The 18,818-nt window shown below is 39.9% G+C and overlaps 1 protein-coding gene across 1 annotated transcript in view; it reads left to right on the plus strand.

Moving 5' to 3' along the window:
• The window catches only part of ARHGEF10 (Rho guanine nucleotide exchange factor 10), a 144,794-nt gene that overhangs the window by 27,496 nt on the left and 98,480 nt on the right, over positions 1-18,818 (plus strand). The window contains exon 2 of the mRNA XM_042443452.1: positions 8,016-8,099. Coding sequence (XP_042299386.1) covers positions 8,060-8,099 — 40 coding nt within the window. The 5' untranslated portion in view covers positions 8,016-8,059. The remainder of the gene's footprint in view (positions 1-8,015; positions 8,100-18,818) is intronic.

Here is an 18,818-nt window from a genome sequence, read left to right on the forward strand (position 1 = left end):
CAGTCTGCTTACTATATTTTACAATATAAGTTATTAAAATATGGATGGAATAGTTAGGATATTTATTAAAAATAAAATTACTTTATCGTTTAAAATGTGAATTGTTTACTTTTCTGCATAATAAATAATACATTTCCTCCCTGTAAAGCTAGTTATGTTCTTAAAGTTTGACTGAAAATGCAAAAGTGGTATTTTGTATTTAATTCAGGACATTAAAACTTGGTGCAGGCACTATGGAGATCCAACAGCATTTAAAGCAGTCTTGCAGTTTTAATTTTCATTCACAAGGTCTGAAATTGCTGTAGAATAATAACACACAGGCCTTGGCTCATACCTATTGAAATAATGACATAAGAAAATAGGATGAGGAAATATAATGAAGGAAATATAATACAGAAGCTGCTTAAATGAGAGACACTCTCTCTTGTGTCAGCTGTTGCTTATCTGCAGATTGCCTCTTTGCAAGTCTCTTGGATCTGCACAAGCAAGAACTGTCAGCTCTCCTTTGCCTAAAGGAAGGAACCTCCATGCTTTGTTCTTCCACTGGGGCAACACTATGCTGCTGAGCATCTGGAGGGGACCCCACAGAGCTAGGGTCTGCCTGAGCCTCAACCACTGGGGCTGGAATATCAGGACTGGGGTCTGGCAGGGCAAAACTGGGACCTGGTATAGCCTCAAGTTCCTCTTGCACCTGAGGAGCCATGGCCTCCTCCTCGTCCTCCTTGTGGCTGGCCATGACAAATTCCCACACTGGCAAGCCATTGAAGAGAGAAAATGTAGATAGGCAACTAAGGAGAATATCCAAGGCTTAAAAAGAATACAGTCTAAGAATGAGTAACATGATGTTTAGCATATTTCATTGCCAGGCAGACAAGAAGAACTGAACTGCTGCTTAAGTGTGATTAGCATGCAGACTAACAGTAAGAAATATGGAGAATTTGGAGAATGTAAAAAAAACAAAACCACTTAGTACAAATATGCAGACATTTTTTTTAGGTAAGAAAAATCTTGAAATAAATGGAGAATAGGAATATAACCAAAGAATCAATTTAAGTAAAATTTCTAATTTTGGAATCTTGAAATTTTACAAGCCTGGTTGTCTGCTAGTTTCTGTAACAAAGCATAATAATTTAAAACAGAATAGAGTGAAATTGCACATTTGGAGCATAATTAAAACCCTTAGCTCAAGTGGCCCACATGCACCGCGTAAAAGTTTCTGTTTAGAGTGCGATGCAGGCTGCTTGCATAAACAGAACCATAATATCAAGGAGGCACAAAATGTCAAGGGGCACACTGTTCTGCAGTGGTTCTAGTCCTTCTTGGAGGCATGAACTCAACAGATGGTGCTGGAGGATTCCTGCTTGATTCCTTGGCTATTAGCCTGTGGCATCCCTCCTGGTTCAGTTTTGTGTGCTATTTAACATCTACACGAAGCTGCTGGGACAAGTTATCCTGAGCTTTGGAATTGGAGGTCACCAATATGCTGATGGCAACCAACTTTATTTCTTCTTTCCATCCGTTTTCAAGGAAGCTGTCTTTGTGTTAAACCAGTGTCTGCTGTAGGTAGTGGACTGGATGAGAACAAACACATTAAAATATAATGCAGGCAAGGCAAATTTGGGGATAGGGTTTCAGCCACGGTTGGATGGGCTTACCCCCACCCCACCCCGAAATCTTAGGTTGGCAGTTTGGGCAAGCACCTGAACTCCGATGTGAACCTGGACTGTACTTACACAGCACAAACTTGTGTACCAGCTGTGTTCATTCTTTGAGAAGTCAGGTCTGGCTACAGTGATGCATGCCTTGATTATATCCATTCTGGATTATTGCACTCTATGTGAATTTGAGTTTGCTTTTGAAAACTGTATGGAAATTTCAGTTGATCCGGAAAGTTGTAGTGAGATTGCTGACTAGGGCAGGTTATAAAATTAACTCCACTGGCTGCCAGTCTGTTTGTGGCCAGACTTGTTTTATTAGCTGTGATTTTTAAGTAGAAATTTAGTTGGTGTTTTAACTGTTGTACTAAAGTCAAAAATTGTAAAATGCTTTTAAAATGATGTGCACTACCTTTGATCTTGTGATGGGAGAAAGGTGGGATATAATTTATAAGTGCACGCGCGCGCACACACACAAACACAACCTTACACTGTAATGCAAGTTTTCTCTGCATAAGAGTTTTTGTTCATGGAGCAAAATTTGAACATGCAGTATCCCATAGGGTTTTGATGTTTGTTTAGACAAATATCATGGTACAACTTTATAAAACTTTAATAGAAAACAACAACAACACCTGGTTGGCTATGTGCTTTGTCTCTCTATGTTGAAGTCATTGTACATCTCAACAAACACCAGGCCAGTTCTGGGGAGGACTTGGAAGAATGTGGATATAGATATTTCCTCCAAAAAGATATGATTCATTGCTTTGGTGTGAAGAAAATAACCTGCTAGAAATACCTCTTCAAAGGATAAATGACATCTTAGCAGTTTGGCAGGAAGAGTGCCACCATCATCTTATAGTCATTTGTGGAAGGACTGATAAATAGAACTGATAAATTAGAATTTGAGGGTATTTTGGTAAAGAGGTTGTATGGGACTGCTCTGCCAGATGCTATTCTTCTGGAGTAAACAACGTGCAGCTTCTCTGTACTGGAGTGAAATAGAAAATAATTGCTCAATTGTTAATTGTTATAATATTTAAGTGTTATACATTACAAATCTGGAAAGAATTAGGATGAAGGGGAGAAATGAAAGCAAAATCATGCCTTTAAAATAAGCCTCTACCTCTTCCATTCATGCTGTCATTGAATACGTGGGGTTAGTAAGAGTACCTTAAAAGTTAAAATGTAGTTAAAACACCTTTTGTCTACTTTTGCTGAGAAGCCTCTGCACACTCCTGGATACAGAACAATTAGCTCTTTATTTTCTCCAATACATCCAACTGTTAAGGTAGTTAATGAAAACATCCTTGGTTTCAGCTCTGAATGTCATACATGAAAGAAATATAACTTATTAGCATTCTGCCTGTAGTTCAGAAGCAAGGGCAGAACATATTAGTGGGTGAGAGTCAGGGTCTCTTAACACATGAAAGGTTTACCCAAAAAGTTTTACTACCAAGTAGGAAAATGAATACCTTTGTGTATGAAAATCACAGCCTCATGAAGTCTTGGTGCACCATGACAACTGGTGTCTTTCATTTCAAAGGGTTTAGTCTAAACTTTAAAGGAGAGCTGAACCTATTTTGGGGATAGGGTTTCTCTTGGATGGACCCTTTAAATTACAAATTAAAATCCAGAGTAGATTCAAGACCTTGCTGACACCAAAGCCACCTCTTTTCAGCACAGGATGCTGCAATACATTGTGGAAGTCCATCCTGTGAATATATGCATATGGTGGATGACCTTCACTGAGAACTAGATAGGATGAGTGTGTTCCTATTGGTTCTTGCAATGGTTTCCTCTGTCACCACCCATGGTATCTTTCTGAGCTGTCTCTCTGGGATGGGCCACAGGGGCAGTGTTTTACAGAGGTTTAGGTCCTACTTGGAATGTTGAACTCAAAACATCATGCCTGGGGATTCCTGTTTGATGCTATGGCTGTTGTCCTAAGGGATTTCCCAGGGCTTAGTTTTATCCCCCATGCTATTCAATATCTACATAAAACTCCTAGGAGAGGTCTTCTGAAATTTTGGGAACAGATGTCTCCAGTACACTGAGTTTAATGCACAGGCCCCTGGAACGGCCCTTGTGCGTTACAAAAGGGGCTGGGATGGGGCCGGAATGAGTGGGAGATGCATTTTACCACACACAAAAGTCTTCATTCTGTTCCGTTCCGTTCCCCATCTGTCCCACAGGAGGTGACTTTTGAGAACTGATCAGTAACCATTCTCAAAAATTGCCTCCTGTGGGATGGATGGGGAATGGAAGGGAACGGAACGGAATGGGGACTTTTGTGTGCGGTAAAATGTGTCCCCCATTCCGCACTCATTCCCAGCCCCTTTGCGTTCCATTCCCAATCCATCCCGGTGCGATAAACTTCTCTATCTCTCCTTTCCAATTGATTCCAGGAAGTTGTTTTGGACCTAAACCGGTCCTGTCATCAGTAACAGACTGGATGAGGGCAAACAAACTGAAGGTGTTATTCCCGACAAGACAGGTTCACTTGTTCTTTTGAAAGGCAGATCAGTTATGTAGGCTATTCTGGATGGGGTTACACTCCTCCTGAAGATACCAGCCTGCAGTTTGGGTATCCTCTTGGACTCAGCTTTGCATCTAAAGGCCTAGGTCTAGGAACATGCCAGGACTGTGTGTGCACAGTGAAAGCTAATTCTCCAACTAGGCACATTCCTAGCAATAACAATAACAACTTCATTTATATACTGCTTCATACTGCACTAAGCAGTCTCTAAGCAGTTTACAACTGTATCTTAGCTTACATTCCTACATGTGTCAGATCTGGCCTTACTGACACATGCCTTGATCCATCATGTTTGGATTACTGTAACAGAATCTACATGGGCCTGCCACTGTAAACTGTTGGGAAACTGCAGTGAGTTCAAAATGCTGCAGCCAAGCTGCTGACTGGAGCAATTATAGGGAATACATGACTGTTGAAAAAGCTCTACTGGCTGTCAGTCTGTTTCTGGGCACAATTCAGACAGTTTGTTATGACCTATAAAGTCCTGTAGGAATTGGTCGCAGACCACATGAAACAGTGCACCTCTCAGTATGAGTTTGCCCTAGTTTTAAGATCCACAAGAGAGGGCTCTATTTTGGTAAAACTACCATCAGAAGCACATTTGGAGAAATCATGGAAGATAGACCTCTTGGTGGCTGATCCCAGACTGTAGAATTCCCTTCCCTGGCAGGCTAGATTGGTCCCCCTCTTTATTCTGTTTTGACTTGAGTGTTAATTGCCTCTTTCAGAAGGGCTTGTAATTGAGGTATGTTTATTAGTACTTGTATTTTTGTGATTATCATTGTATTTTAACTGCCTTTAAAATTTGTTTTAAATGAATGCTTTTAATATTATTTATTAACTTTTTAAAACTTTTGTACTATCCTTTGTTTTAACTGTATTTTGTTTTAATTCAAATCATTAGCTGCATTGGATTCCATATTGGGAGAAAGGAGGAATATAAATAAAACAAAACAAAACATTTTCTGCATGCTTGTTTGGCATGTCTGTGCTGTGTATAGTTTTTCCTACATTAAAGTGATATATGTGGGGAATGTATTATGTGATGTGGGCTGTTTCTGTTGCTATATCCTGTGACATGGATTCTTTTGAAGGGAGGTTCTGCTTCTTTCTTGCATAATACTCACATATGTGGTTCTTTGGACAACATTACTTCAGTAAGAGTCAGTAAGAGCTTTTTGTCATAGTAATAACAAGGGCTGCTAAAACTGTACTGAAGAGATTTTGTATGCTCTGGGCTTCTCCACATAAGGAATTTGGAGAACAGTATTGGAGTTGTGCCCAATAATTTTGCGTATAATTGAAAACTGTTGGTCATTGAGCCGCAGTGCTAAAAGTAGTCGACTGAAGAGCATAGAAAGAGAACAAGCAGACCACAAAACTTAAAGATAGGAGGGTGGTGGTTTGGTTTGTGTGTGTGTTAGTGAGTGTGTGTGTGTGTGTGTGAGAGAGAGTACAGTTGTATGGTAAATTTGACTTTAGGAATAACTCCATTTTTATATCTTATTGACCAGAACCATATTTTCCCTTTGTTAGATATGTATTGCTTTTACTGAATAAAAACATGGGGGAAATAACAAAATGAAGCTTAGCATTTTTGAAGTAAAAGGGGGAAACCACTCAGTTTGTTGCCATGTTCAGAAATGATTGTTTTTGCAAGGAAAAGAAAGAGTGTGCACTAATACATTGACACATCACACAAGTTAAGTTGTCACATTTTCCTACTTCCACCCCAGTTCTGTTGATAGTTTCTATGATCTGTCCTTTGCTCACTGTTGAGTATTAATTTGAAGCAAGGTTTGCCTGTGCTTGGCCCAGTATCTTCTGAAGTGATAATAGGTCTACTGCAGTCTTCCTGTTCACTGCAGGATTAGCCCAGATACAGGATTAGAGGAGGATTTAGTAACATCCTATTCAGTTTTGTTCGCTGCTGTTCTTGGTAACTACCAGTTAGTAGGTGGTTGACAATGAAGTGAGCGGGGAATATTCAGATCTATAAGCACAATTATGTTGATTATATGCCGAAGCCTCTAGCAACCTGTAGCAACCAGCAACATTCATTCCAATGCAAACCATTAGAAATCTTTGAACAAGTTCAGCAGGACATGTGTCTGGCTTCAATTTAAAACAAGGCTTGCAGCTGTGCAGTTTTGGGGTCAGCGCACCTGAGTCCCATTACTCAGTACTTGGTAACAATGGCTAGTTGTTAGTTCTCCATGTTCTGGTGATAGCTTTTACATGTGTGGGTATGCGCCTTCAAGTCACTTTATGGCATATGACGAGCCCATGAATTGGGTTTTCAGAGGCAAGGAATATACTCAGAGATGGTTTTGCCAGTTCCTTCCTACATACTTTCCAACATTTCACAGATGAAAGCAAGGACATGGGTGGCCAAGCAATATCAGAGTGTGGTCAAGATGGTAAAGTACACATGAGGGAGAGCACACAAGCTCTGAGAGGCTGCAGGAAGCTGCTTTCCCTTGAATCTGTTGGGAAGGGCAAGACTCCCTCTTTCCACTCCCCCCAGGATTAATTGCATGTGAACTTATTTTGTACTCTGAACTCAGTTTGCACCAATTGAAGTCAGCCAAGGACAAAGGGGGGAATGTGGTCGGGTGAAAATAGAAATAGACATTTTACAAACAGCTCAAAAAGTGTGTTGACAGAGGATTAATTGGGACTGGACCTGCCAGATTAGGACAGTTGGACAGCATGCTATTAGTTGCTTGCATCTGACAAATAGGGAGCACAGGCTCTGTCTGAATAAGGTCCTAGGTTCAGTCTGTGGCATCTCTGTGAAGGCATAGGAAAGACCTCTGTCTAAAACTCTGGACAGCTGTTGCTGTTCTGAGCTAAATGGACCAGCCATCTGACCATAAGACTTGTGTTTTGCACCTAATTGGAATGCTGCTAGTTTTCAAGATGGATCATACTCTTTTACCCCCAGGAAAATCTGAACCCCAGCATAGTTTGGTCTATACAGTATTTCTTACATATGCATTCTGCTTTTCAGCCACATATTTTGTCTCAATTCAGCCTATGGCCATAAATATCAATACATTATTCTGCTGACTTGTGCTGTATATAAATTAAGGTAAGGCACAAGCTTTGAACATAACTGAAAAACCAGTAGGACAAGGCAAGAGAAATGAAGACAAAAGTTATAGAAGGGAGGTAGTTTTACATAGCCACTAAGCACTGATGTCTTCTAAGTGGGTCCAGGCTAGATTTTGCATGTCGGTTCTTCAGGCTAGGTGGCCTTTCCACTGTACTCTCTGAGCAACCTAACAATATTTCAACCTTATTTTGGTGATAGGGTCTAAAAAGTGTAAAATGGATTCTTCTCTCTTTATCTCCTCCACTTTTAGGGAAGTGAACGCTTGTGGTAGCAATGTGACCAACAGTTATTTAGTATTACTTAAGTGATATTTAATTCCATATCTAATTCAGTGTTCCTAAAGTGATCCGTATAATGTAGATTTGCCCATTTCAGTCTATGCCATCTAATTCTGGTAGGTAGAGGTCTCTCACACTGACTTACAGTTTTGAGTAAAGAGTTAGGCACTGATCCTGCAACTTTGTGCATGTAACGTGTGTTCTCTACTAGTGTTACAGTATCTGCACAACAAGCAGAATTAGGACACTTGAATGCTGTAAAGAGAAGGTCATTTGACCATATGTCCATACATTCATTTGTTCACTAACTTCAAATTTTTCTTCCGCCAAAAATCCAGTCATATTGCAAATAAATGATTGTGATATATACAGTACCAAACATTTTCAAAGAATTTCTAACTATTTTAAAATATATTCAATTGCAGAGACATTTAGTGTGTGTTAAGAAGAAAAGAGAATACTGCATAGCATGGACACTGAAGGATTCCCTCCACCACCACCTCCAGAAGGTAATAAACTAGCAGCATCATACTAGAACATTTGTGTGTGTGTGTGTGTGTGTGTTTTAAAAAAATCTTCCTGTCAGTTTTATTTCATAGTATACAACGGTTTTATATATGAATTTAATAATATTTTGAATTGCATTAATTATATCACCAGTGTTTATGAATTCACAAGAATTACAGCCTTCATTAGAGCATGTGTTTTGAATTCTGCTGATGATTTCATTCGCTGGTACTGTACTAGCCTTTAAAAATAAAACTTTATTTCAAATAATTTTTGCATTTGTTCCTCTGCCTGGAACTGGTTTCTGTTCTCCTGTGATCTAAAACACTAGTGTACTAAACACAGTTTAGCCAGTTTAAATAGAAATATTTTTTCTTGTTTAAGGACAGGAGAACTTATTATTTTAAAAGCAAGCTGTAGCCTCCAGCCCCCCATTAGCCATCATTGTACAAGCTCCTGTTTATGTAATTTGAGTATATACATTGGAGTCAAGCCATAGAGAGGAATCAAATAAATTTTCTGCACAATATTAGCTAAGCTGATCAGGGAGGGTTGTTGTGTATCTAGATTGGCTGGGTGTGGTATGTAGTAATGGATTTATTTTCATCCATATGTAACACTCAGAACATTGCTTGGCTGTCAGGCTCCTTGCTTTTTGGCACTTAGTCTGGAAAGGACTTCTCTTTCCATGTACTCGCCACCAACAATTTATGGTGGGGAGGATTCATGCAGCTCTTTAGATGTTGCTGGACTGCATGTCCAGTATTTCTCTTCATTTAGGACATTTTGACCATCACTAGGAAGCTTATCACTAGGAAGCTTACCTTTTCTTCCCTGTTATGGGAACTGGAAGGGGATGCTCAGGGCCGCACGCGACCTGGAAAAAATGGAGTTTATCGCACAGCAAATCATCCTCAAAAGTGCCCCGTTCCATCCCTCAGCACCAAGCCATCCCCGTTCAGTGCTGAGGGGTGCCATTTTCCTCAGTCAGAAAACTTCTGACCAGAACATTTAATGCTCCTCAGCAATGAATGGGAATGGCTTGATGCCAGGGAATGGAACAGGGCCTTTTTGTGGACAATTTGCTATGCAGTAAACTCCATTTTTCCTGGTTGCGTGCATCCCGGAGCGTCTCTTTCCAGTTCCCATAATGGGGGGAAAAGGTGTGTGAAAAGCTTCATAGAAATGTAAAACCTTTGTATTTGAAAGGGGTTTTTTTTTGCTAGTAAGGGATAAGATAATGGTTACAACTTCATTATGAATTTGAATTATAATCAGTTTTACTTATGCTGTAATGATTTATTGGTATCCAACCCCCCTGCCATGCAGGAAGACACCATCAAAGCACCCCAACAGATGACCATCCAGCCTCTGTTTAAAAACCTACAAAGAAGGAGACTCCACCACACTCCGAGGCAGCAAATTCCACGGTTGAACTGCTCCTTACTATTCTTCCTCATGTTTAGATGGAATCTCTTTTCTTCTAGCTTGAATGCAGTAGATTTTAAAAATAAAAACAAATATTTGTGGTGTACCTCACAGAGTTGTTGTGAAGATTAAAAGGGATTAGTCCATATGTACCTTCTTTATTCCTTGGAAAAGGGCTAGATACAAATGGGATGAAACCTTTGAGAATTCCAGCTTCTAGGTTTCCAAATGAAAGAAACTCTGATCTTTCTATTCGGACAAAGACTAAAACACAAAAGCTAAAATTTTAAAACTGCAATACATGTGCAGGAGATGGAGTCCTATTTGATGTTGCTATAGGCCTCAATCAGATGGGTGGCTTGGAGTAACTGTGAGCATGCCCTGAGCAGCGTGGGACCACGCAACCAGATGCTACCGTCCCAAGGCCAGCCACCACTGTGGTTTGCAACAGACCACTGGCAAGGAGTGCTTTTTTGCACTCTTTCTGTGGCCATGTTTGGCCCACTTTAGGTGGCCACGGCACAGCTTCAGCCTGATCCGGGAGTGTGCATTATCTGACCGCCATGGCTCCAGATTGGCCTGAAGCCAGGACTTTTAACCTGTCTGTTTCAGGCCTAAAGTTTTCTCTGGCATATCTTCTTAGGATGTAAAGCATCATGATTCTTACTCAGTAGTAGTTCTTCCCACTACAACACCCAACAAAGATACAGCTGTAAGCATACAGAAATCTCAATGCACCAGATCCCATCTGATCTTGGAAGTTAAACAGGATCACCCTTATTTAGTATTTGGATGGGAGACCACCAATGAATACCAAGTGTTATAGGTTAGATTTCAGAGGAAGGAACTGAGTATTCCTTGCCTAAAAGACAAAACAAAACAAAAATCCTATGAAATTCATGGGGTTGCCATAAATCACCATGGGATTAACAGATGACTTGAGGCTGCACACACACACATAGCGGCTTCCATATTTTATATGTATATTGCACCTTTGAATTGTAGATTTAGGGCCAGTCTAGATGTAATACAGAAGTTGTTGGAAAAGATTGCCTGCATTAAAAAAGGAAGGAAGAAAGGATGGATGAAGAAGTGATGGTAAGGGAATAGGTGGTTCTCAGTTAAGAAGACATTTGATTGGTAAATGTTTTATTACAGTATGATTAACAAAAACAGAACACAAAGGAATGAAGGAGAAACTGCCCAAGGAATTAACTGCAAATTAAAACACCGGCAGTGCAGCCCAGATGAAGTTGTCATGAAGAGGAGAGAGACAACTATCACTCCAAAGTAGCTATTTGTAAGCAGTAAAACTCATTTTAAGAAGGGCATGCATAGATCAACTTCTCTTTCACATCCCGGTAAACAAATATTTAATATCTCTGTAGAAGAAGAAGCTGTATTTTGCCAACTTTTAGTGCTGCAACCCATTTTTGGTGTAAAATTATATCATTTTCTTCCTACTTTAACTTTAAAATACAGTAGAAAGATGGAGCTACAGCTTGTGTAACCTATGGCCTAAATTCCACAAGGGAAATATGCTGATTGAACTGCCTCTATCAGTGGCACTAGGAGAGGAGACAATATCTTATCCCCACTGTAGTTTCCTGTGTGGTCCCAAAACTTGCTGCAGGTAGCTAGGATACCTTCAGGAAACATTTTTTTCAGGCATTGCTGAAGGCTGCAATAGGCAGGAGAAACTAAAAAAAGCTTTGTTACAGTGGTGTGGTAACCAAAGGCCTGCAACCATAGCTGTTCAGTACCTAGTAGAGTTTGCAAGATGTATTTGATGTTGTGTTTTTTCAGCTGCTGCTACATTTTGGCCTGTGAAATAAAACTATTGAGAATAAGTGTGATATGACAGCCCTGTTTAAATATTTGAAGGGATGTCATATTGAGGATGGAGCAAATGTGTTTTCAGCAGCTCCAGAGACTAGGACATGGAGCAATGGACGCAAAATACAGGAAAAGAGATTCCACCTAAACATTAGGAAGAACTTCCTAACAGAGCTGTTTGATAGTAGAACATGCTCCCTTGGAGGGTGGTGGAGTCTCCTTTGGAATTTTTTAAACAGAGGCTGGATGGCCATTTGTCAGGGGTGCTTTGATTATGAGTTCCTGCATGGCAGGGGTTTGGACTGGATGGCCTTTGTGGTCTCTGCCAGCTCTATGATTCTGTGATTCTAAGTAGGACAGAACTGGACTGTGTGTATAAGTTACATTACAGAATTTGTTACCTTTAAAATCTTGAATAAATAAAAAATAGCTCATTTCTCAGCAATCATATTAGTGACAGACATGTGTAGCGACCCTGTGCATGAGCACTTAGCACCAAGTCCTATTGAGTTCAACAGGATTTAACCCACATAATTGAATACAGGATTTCAGCTTGATACAGTTCCAGAGGAGTAAGTAAATTCATTAAAATTAAGTTGTATAGTCAATTATACTTGTAAATTATGGACTTTTTCCTACTTTCATATCACCTAGGATCAGGAGTTTAATGTTAGAACTGAATAGATCTGCATGACTAAGCCTGCTTTGTGGGTTATAAAGTATTGCCTAACTGAATAGCAACAGGAGAGGGAGTTGATCTTTGTCTCTGTTGCATTTGTTCGTAACAAATGCCCATTTAAGCACACAGACAGTTACAAAGAATGGTAAAATGAGGCCAAGATTTGAGATAAATGAGAATAGCATCTGAACTGTAATCAATAGTCTTTTGTTTCTGAGGCTGTTACTAACTTGTTTTGTGCCTGAATTTATTTTTAGAATAGAATAATGCATAACCCCACAAAAGGCAGGGGTCAAGTTATTCCCCTTAAATAGCAGGAGAAAAAAATCTGACAAAATATTAATATCCTATTCAAAGCAATCTTTTATAGTAGGGAGGTGGAATAGAATAAATCTGTTTTTCCTGCCTGAATACTATATTGTATACTCAAAATGGCATGCCTATAGATGAAAGAATATATCTCCAATGCAGTAGTTCTCAAACTGTGGTGGGACCACTGAGAGGAGGCAAAAGTTACTCAAGGGGTGCATGAGACTTGAAGGCCCTGATCCCTCTCCTCCTCTTTTTCTTCCCAAACCTTTTATGTCCTGGAGGGGGAAAGAATGGCAAGGTGGGCACTTGGAGCAGCTGCCTCTGCCTGAGGGATGAGAAAGAGGAGAGCTATTTTCGTATAAGATGTTAAAATGTAATATACATAAATGTGTGAATGAAAATAGGCACACTAAACAAAATATTTTTATTCATATACTGTGTTAAGTGTGGGAGGTGACATCTGTATGTAGATGTAAAGAGGTAAAATGTTTGAAAACCATTGCCCTTATCTACATGTCACATGTTTGGATTTGTAATTGTGTGTATAGAAGAAGGGGCATTATTTTGTCAGTAACCAGTAAATATATTTTAGATGTTTGAAAACTGGGATTGTGATGTTGATAGATAGGCATCTTAATATTTGCTGTTTCTTGAGTTCTCATTTTTTGCATTCCAGGGTGGTTTTATTTTGAGGATTTAACCAGGAAAGAAAGCAAGTATAGATGACAGCTTTCTTGTTCTGTATTGATCCTACATCCTTCCTTAGCTTTCCCTGACAAAATGGAGATTATAGAATCAAGGAGTGTGACTGCGTGAGGCATACTTCAGGAATAACAATGCACCTGACAACAGTGACTTCATTGTGGTTTTGTCTTTCTTAATTGTACACACAATTACATGGATGTCTGCTATGTGAAGAACAAGGGTATACAAATTCCTGGACTTATAAAGAGTGTGACATGTCATAAATTAGAACATCATTTCTCCTTGACATTACATCTTTTCCTGTATAATTCTGTAATCTATATTTGATCCATTAATAAAAGTGTTGACCCTTGTATTCCTCCTTTTATCAGGCAGGCATGACTGTTAAGATACATTACTACTACTACTACTACTAATAATAATAATAATAGCTTTATTTTTAGCCCGCCTTTCCTGGGATCAAGGCGGGTCACAACAGCCAAAAACACGATACAATCAATATACAAAAAATTAAAATACAAAAATACAAAATCTCACAATATCTTACAGCAGTTAAAATCCAGTTAAAAAAAATTTCCAACTAGCACAAGATTACAAGAACAATGAGGAGAGAGAAGGGGGCAACATGGAATGTTAGGGGTAAGCCTGCTGGAACAAAAAAGTTTTAAGCCCCTTTTCAAGTGTTCCAGGGAGGTGGCTGAGCGGAGCTCGTTCGGAAGCGAGTTCCAGAGGATGGGGCCCGAGATAGGAAAGGCCCTCTGAGTGGTGGTAGAATATCTTGCCTCTGGGACACGTAACAATTGCTTCCCAGCAGATCTGAGTGTGCGGGGCAGAATGTATGGAGAGAGGCGGTCCTCCAAGTACCCTGGGCCCAAGCCATATAGGGCTAAATTATCTGGCAAATTAATTATTCAAATTAAACCACATCAAGAAGGAAATTAAAGCACACCTAAGCAAAGATTTTTGGACCAGAGTGGGGGACATGAATAAAAAGCAGTAAAGAAATGTATGTTGTTTGGCTTGGTAGATGTAGTGCAGAGATTCCTGCTAATTAATTAAGGATACATTTGGCAAAAAATCTATTTTTGGAAGATCTTTCATGAGTTGGTGCAAACTAAATTAATAAATATAATGCTGTTTGTATTTGGTAAAGATTGTATTGGTACTAAACATCTGCATCATGCTCTAGAAATAAATCCATGAACAGAATAAAATACTAAATAAATATGACATGGGAATGACAGTAACAGTGAGATTTTTGTTAGGCATCTATTCCTTCTGCACTGATTATTTTGGGGAGGGGGGTTGTATTGCATACATGCTCTGAATATAGAGGCCTGTTCTATTGCTTATTTTTCTGAATTTAACACTTACGAGAAATACTTTTAATAGCTCTAGGCTTCAGTCCAGAGTCTGGCAGAGCCAAAATGGGATCTGTCTAGCCAGAAAGATGGTGAATTTTATTGGACAGTAGAACACTTTGCTCTTTCTGTTATTTGCAGTGTTCCAGTGCTACAAGAAGACATAGTCACCAAATGAGAATAGTTGCAGATCTATTGCTTCATTATGGCAAATGAGATTAATAGACATCTCCTTGAGATTTGATTCTTTTTGCTCTCTTTAAAAAAAGAGTGAGACTAATAGTAGAGGAGTAAAGCTCATTGAGAGATCCAGCATGGTGTAGAGACCAGGGTTCAAATGACTGCTCAGCCATGCAACCCCCCTGGGTGACCCTGAGCAAGCCCTCTCTGAAGAAACATGCCAAGAAAACCCCGTGATAGGTTCTTGGCAAGTTTCTTCAGAGGAGTTTTACCATTGCTGCCATCTGAGACTCAGAGTGTAACTTGCCCAAGGTCATGCAGTGGGTTTACATGGCTGAACTGGGATTCAAACCCTGATCTCTAGAGTCATAGTCCAGTGCTCAAACTACTACACCTGCCCTCTAACAAAGCAAAGCAGCTTTCTGAGGGCTGTTGGTGGTATACTGGGGAAGAGGTGTTTGGGATTTCCTTTGTGTAGTTATATACAATCCATAATTTTTAAGACATCTAATACAGTGTGCCCTTGACATATGCGCCCTTGCCATATGTGGATTTAAGCTTCCGTGGACGGTGAGCGATGAGGGACACAATGGCGCATGTGCCGGAGGCACTGTCATTGAAATCAATAGGACCCCAGCTTACGTGAAATTTGCCTTACGCAGGTGTGTGTGTGTGTTCGTTCCAGAACGAATCCCCTGTGTATGACAAGGGCAGACTGTATTTCACATTGTACAGAAGATCAGAACTTCATTGTGTCATTTACCTTTTAAAACTGTCCTGAAACCTCTTAGACATGATGGTTAAAACACTGGTTGAGTTTAGGTAGGTTAAGGATTCCAATGTATTCAGCCCCCATAAGATTGAAATCTGATTCACCTGTTCCTTTTGTTAGGATGTTCAAAGCAGTGAATACCATATGTACTCAACTGTAAATCGAGAAATTTATGCCCCAAAATCGACCCTAAAATTCTGGGTCGACTTGTATACAGGTCAGTGCACTAATACTACTTAGAAAGGTCCTGAAACAAATAAGCCTGATGCCCCTGGGGGCACTTTTCTCTGTGGGTATGTGAAAGAGGTTCCCAGTCTGATCTGCAATGCTTCTCTTCCCATGGAAGAAAGTCCCCTTTTAACACCACATCCTTCCTTTCCCACTCTGATTTGCAAGCCTTCTCTTCCCATGGAAGAAACACCTAATTTAAAACCACCTCCTGCTCTTCCTAAACCAATTTGCAAGTTTTCTCATCCCATCAAAGAAACATCTCTTTTAACTCTGCTTGCTTTCCTTCTCAATCTGATGTTAAAACTTCTCCAGCACCTGGAAATCGGTGTTATGTGGTCAGGAGAGGTCCAGAGCAGGAGAAGGAGGTATGGAAGTTGTATTCCCCCCCTTTCCATCCTTTGTTATGGCCCCCTAAGTTTTACCCTTGACTTATCCATAGGTCATATCAAAATCCATGATTTTGATCCTGAAACCTTCCCTCGACTTGTGCACAAGTATGTGCAGTAGATTCATGATTTATAGTGCTCTGGAGCAGAACTTTATTACCAAATGAGCTCATTTTAAGGTTTGGCATAGCCAAACTGGGAGAGATTGAAGTAGGGTATTTTTTAAAAAAACAAAACACCATTGTTTTAGGACTTAGTCTTTCAAAGACAAGGAGCCTCAGATCAGGAAAGGAAAAAAAGAAGACAAGAGTTAGAGCTGAATGATGTTAAGATTTTTTAAAAGAGTTTTTTTAAATAAGATTATCCAGCCCTGCAAATTGTCAGCTTTGAAAAATTGGTTGTTGCAACCCAAGAACATCTGGAGGGCTACTGTCATCCACATCTGGTATAAATCCTTAGGCATGATGTGCACAGTGCCAGTGCACTTATTTCCTGTTGCTGCTTTTCCATAATGTAAATGTCAATACTAAATATATCAGAGCTACACTTGAAATAAGTGCTCTTAGGTCTATCAGGCAACCAATTATTATGTTCAGTTTACTAAATCAATTTCTACATTGGACTAAAACCTGAGACCAGAGTTTGAATCCCTGCTCAACCATGGAAATTCACTGGGTGATCTTAGGCAAGTCATACTTTCTCAGCCTCAGAAGAAGGCAAAACCCATAATAATTTCACCTCAGGGCAGCCGTAAGTTGGAAATGACTTGAAGGCAACAAGAAGTCTAACTCTGACATCATAACTGCCTAGTGGGATGCCAGCCTCCATTCAGTCTGCTTCAAAGGCCCAAAATTCAAAATTCAAAATGACCTGAATAGACTAGAAAGTTGGGTCACAGCTAACAAAATGAACTTCAACAGGGAGAAATGTAAGGTACTGCACTTAGGGTGGAAAAATAAAATGCACAGGTATAGGATGGCGGACACCTGGCTGAACGATGTGTGAAAGGGATCTGGGAGTCCAAGTAGACCACAAGTTGAACATGAGTGAACAGTGCGATGCGGCAGCTAACAAGTCCCATGCGATTTTAGGCTGCATCAATAGAAGTATAGTATCTAGATCAAGGGAAGTAATAGTGCCACTCTATTCTGCTCTGGTCAGGCCCCACCTGGAATATTGTGTCCAGTTCTGGGCACCATAATTTAAAAAGGATGTTGAAAAACTGGAGTGTGTCCAAAGGAGCGCAACTAAAATGGTGAAAGGTCTGGAAACCATGTCCTATGAGGAATGACTTAAGGAGCTGGGGATGTTTAGCCTGGAGAAGAGAAGGTTAAGTGGTGATATGATAGCCCTGTTTAAATACTTGAAGGGATATCATACTGAGGAGGGAGCTGACTTGTTTTCTGCTGCTGCAGAGACTAGGACCCGGAACAATGGATGCAAGCTCCAGGAAAAGAGATTCCACCTCAACATTAGGAGGAACTTCCTGACAGTAAGGGCTGTTCGACAGTGGAACACACTCCCTTGGAGTGTAGTGGAGACTCCCTCCTTGGAGGTTTTAAGCAAAGGCTGGATGGCCATCTGTCGGGGATGCTTTGACTGAGAGTTCCTGCATGGCAGGGGGTTGGACTGGATGGCCTTTGAGGTCTCTTCCAACTATGATTCTATGATTCAATCAGGAAGTTTGATTCAGGTAGAAAAAAGACTCTAGCAATGTGTAGTTTTTGGGAACACAAGGTTTTTTACATTAATTTTCCTCTGGAGTTGGTTTTGTTTAGTCCTGTTTTGATTCTCAGAAGTGTCAAAGGGTATGTTGTTATTCCAATTTCTGGTTGTTCACGGTTGATGCTGCTTCCACAGCTGGGTATTTGGGGAATTCATAGCTCAGCATTTCTTTGGTAGACTTGGCAAGACAACACTGCATTTGTCAACTTTGTTTTATAATAAGTGTTAGGTGAATGGAGCTATTCACTCCACCTGTATATGTTAATCTAATCTTTTACAGTGCTTTGTGTCATAAAGGAATGAACTGAGCTGACAGCACGGCAACTATCATTCATATTCATATATGCAAGTATGAATACATGCAAGTACATATATAAGCATATTCAAGTACACTCCAAGAATCAGTTAGCTTTATGTCTTGACCACAACCCAAAATGTAAGACTGAAAGACCTATACAACTAGATCTGTAGACTCAAAGGAACTTTTGGCTTGTGTTTATCAAACAGAACTCTCTGCTGTCCCTTACCTACCCCATCTACCTAGCAATCCAGTTTTCAGAAATAAATACACTGAAAATAGTTTTCCAGTATAATCTATTATAACAGACAAATATAAACAATTAATGGGCAGGACATTAAAAGCCACACCGTTGACACCCAGGCCCTTCATTGTTCCAGTATTACCGCTTTGGATTCTTGGCAGTATGATCATTGTACTTGCACTCATTTGCAACAAATATGCACATATACACAAAATATATACAAAATACGCATGGTTTTCCTGCACAGAAAACGTGTTTCTGCACAGATATTGTGTATTTTATATAAAACTGTCCGAATTCCTATGCAAGTTTTCTTTACAGAAAATACATGTGGAAAAAATATATGTACAAAAATGCATTTCTTTTTACTTTTCTTTCGTTCTTTCTTTCCTTTTTGCTGAAGTGGGTCCAGTATGGGGTGAGGTATGGCCGTCCAATATTTCCTGTGGGGCTAATGCAGCTTCCCTAGGCTTCCACGGTTGCCTGTCTCTACATTAGGAGTTTTCTCAGCTGTTGAATCTGAACCTCTTGCACTTCAAAGTTTAGAAATGTCTGAAATACAGG

This window comes from Sceloporus undulatus, chromosome 1 (genome assembly GCF_019175285.1).
Source record: "Sceloporus undulatus isolate JIND9_A2432 ecotype Alabama chromosome 1, SceUnd_v1.1, whole genome shotgun sequence".
Lineage (NCBI taxonomy): Eukaryota > Metazoa > Chordata > Lepidosauria > Squamata > Phrynosomatidae > Sceloporus > Sceloporus undulatus.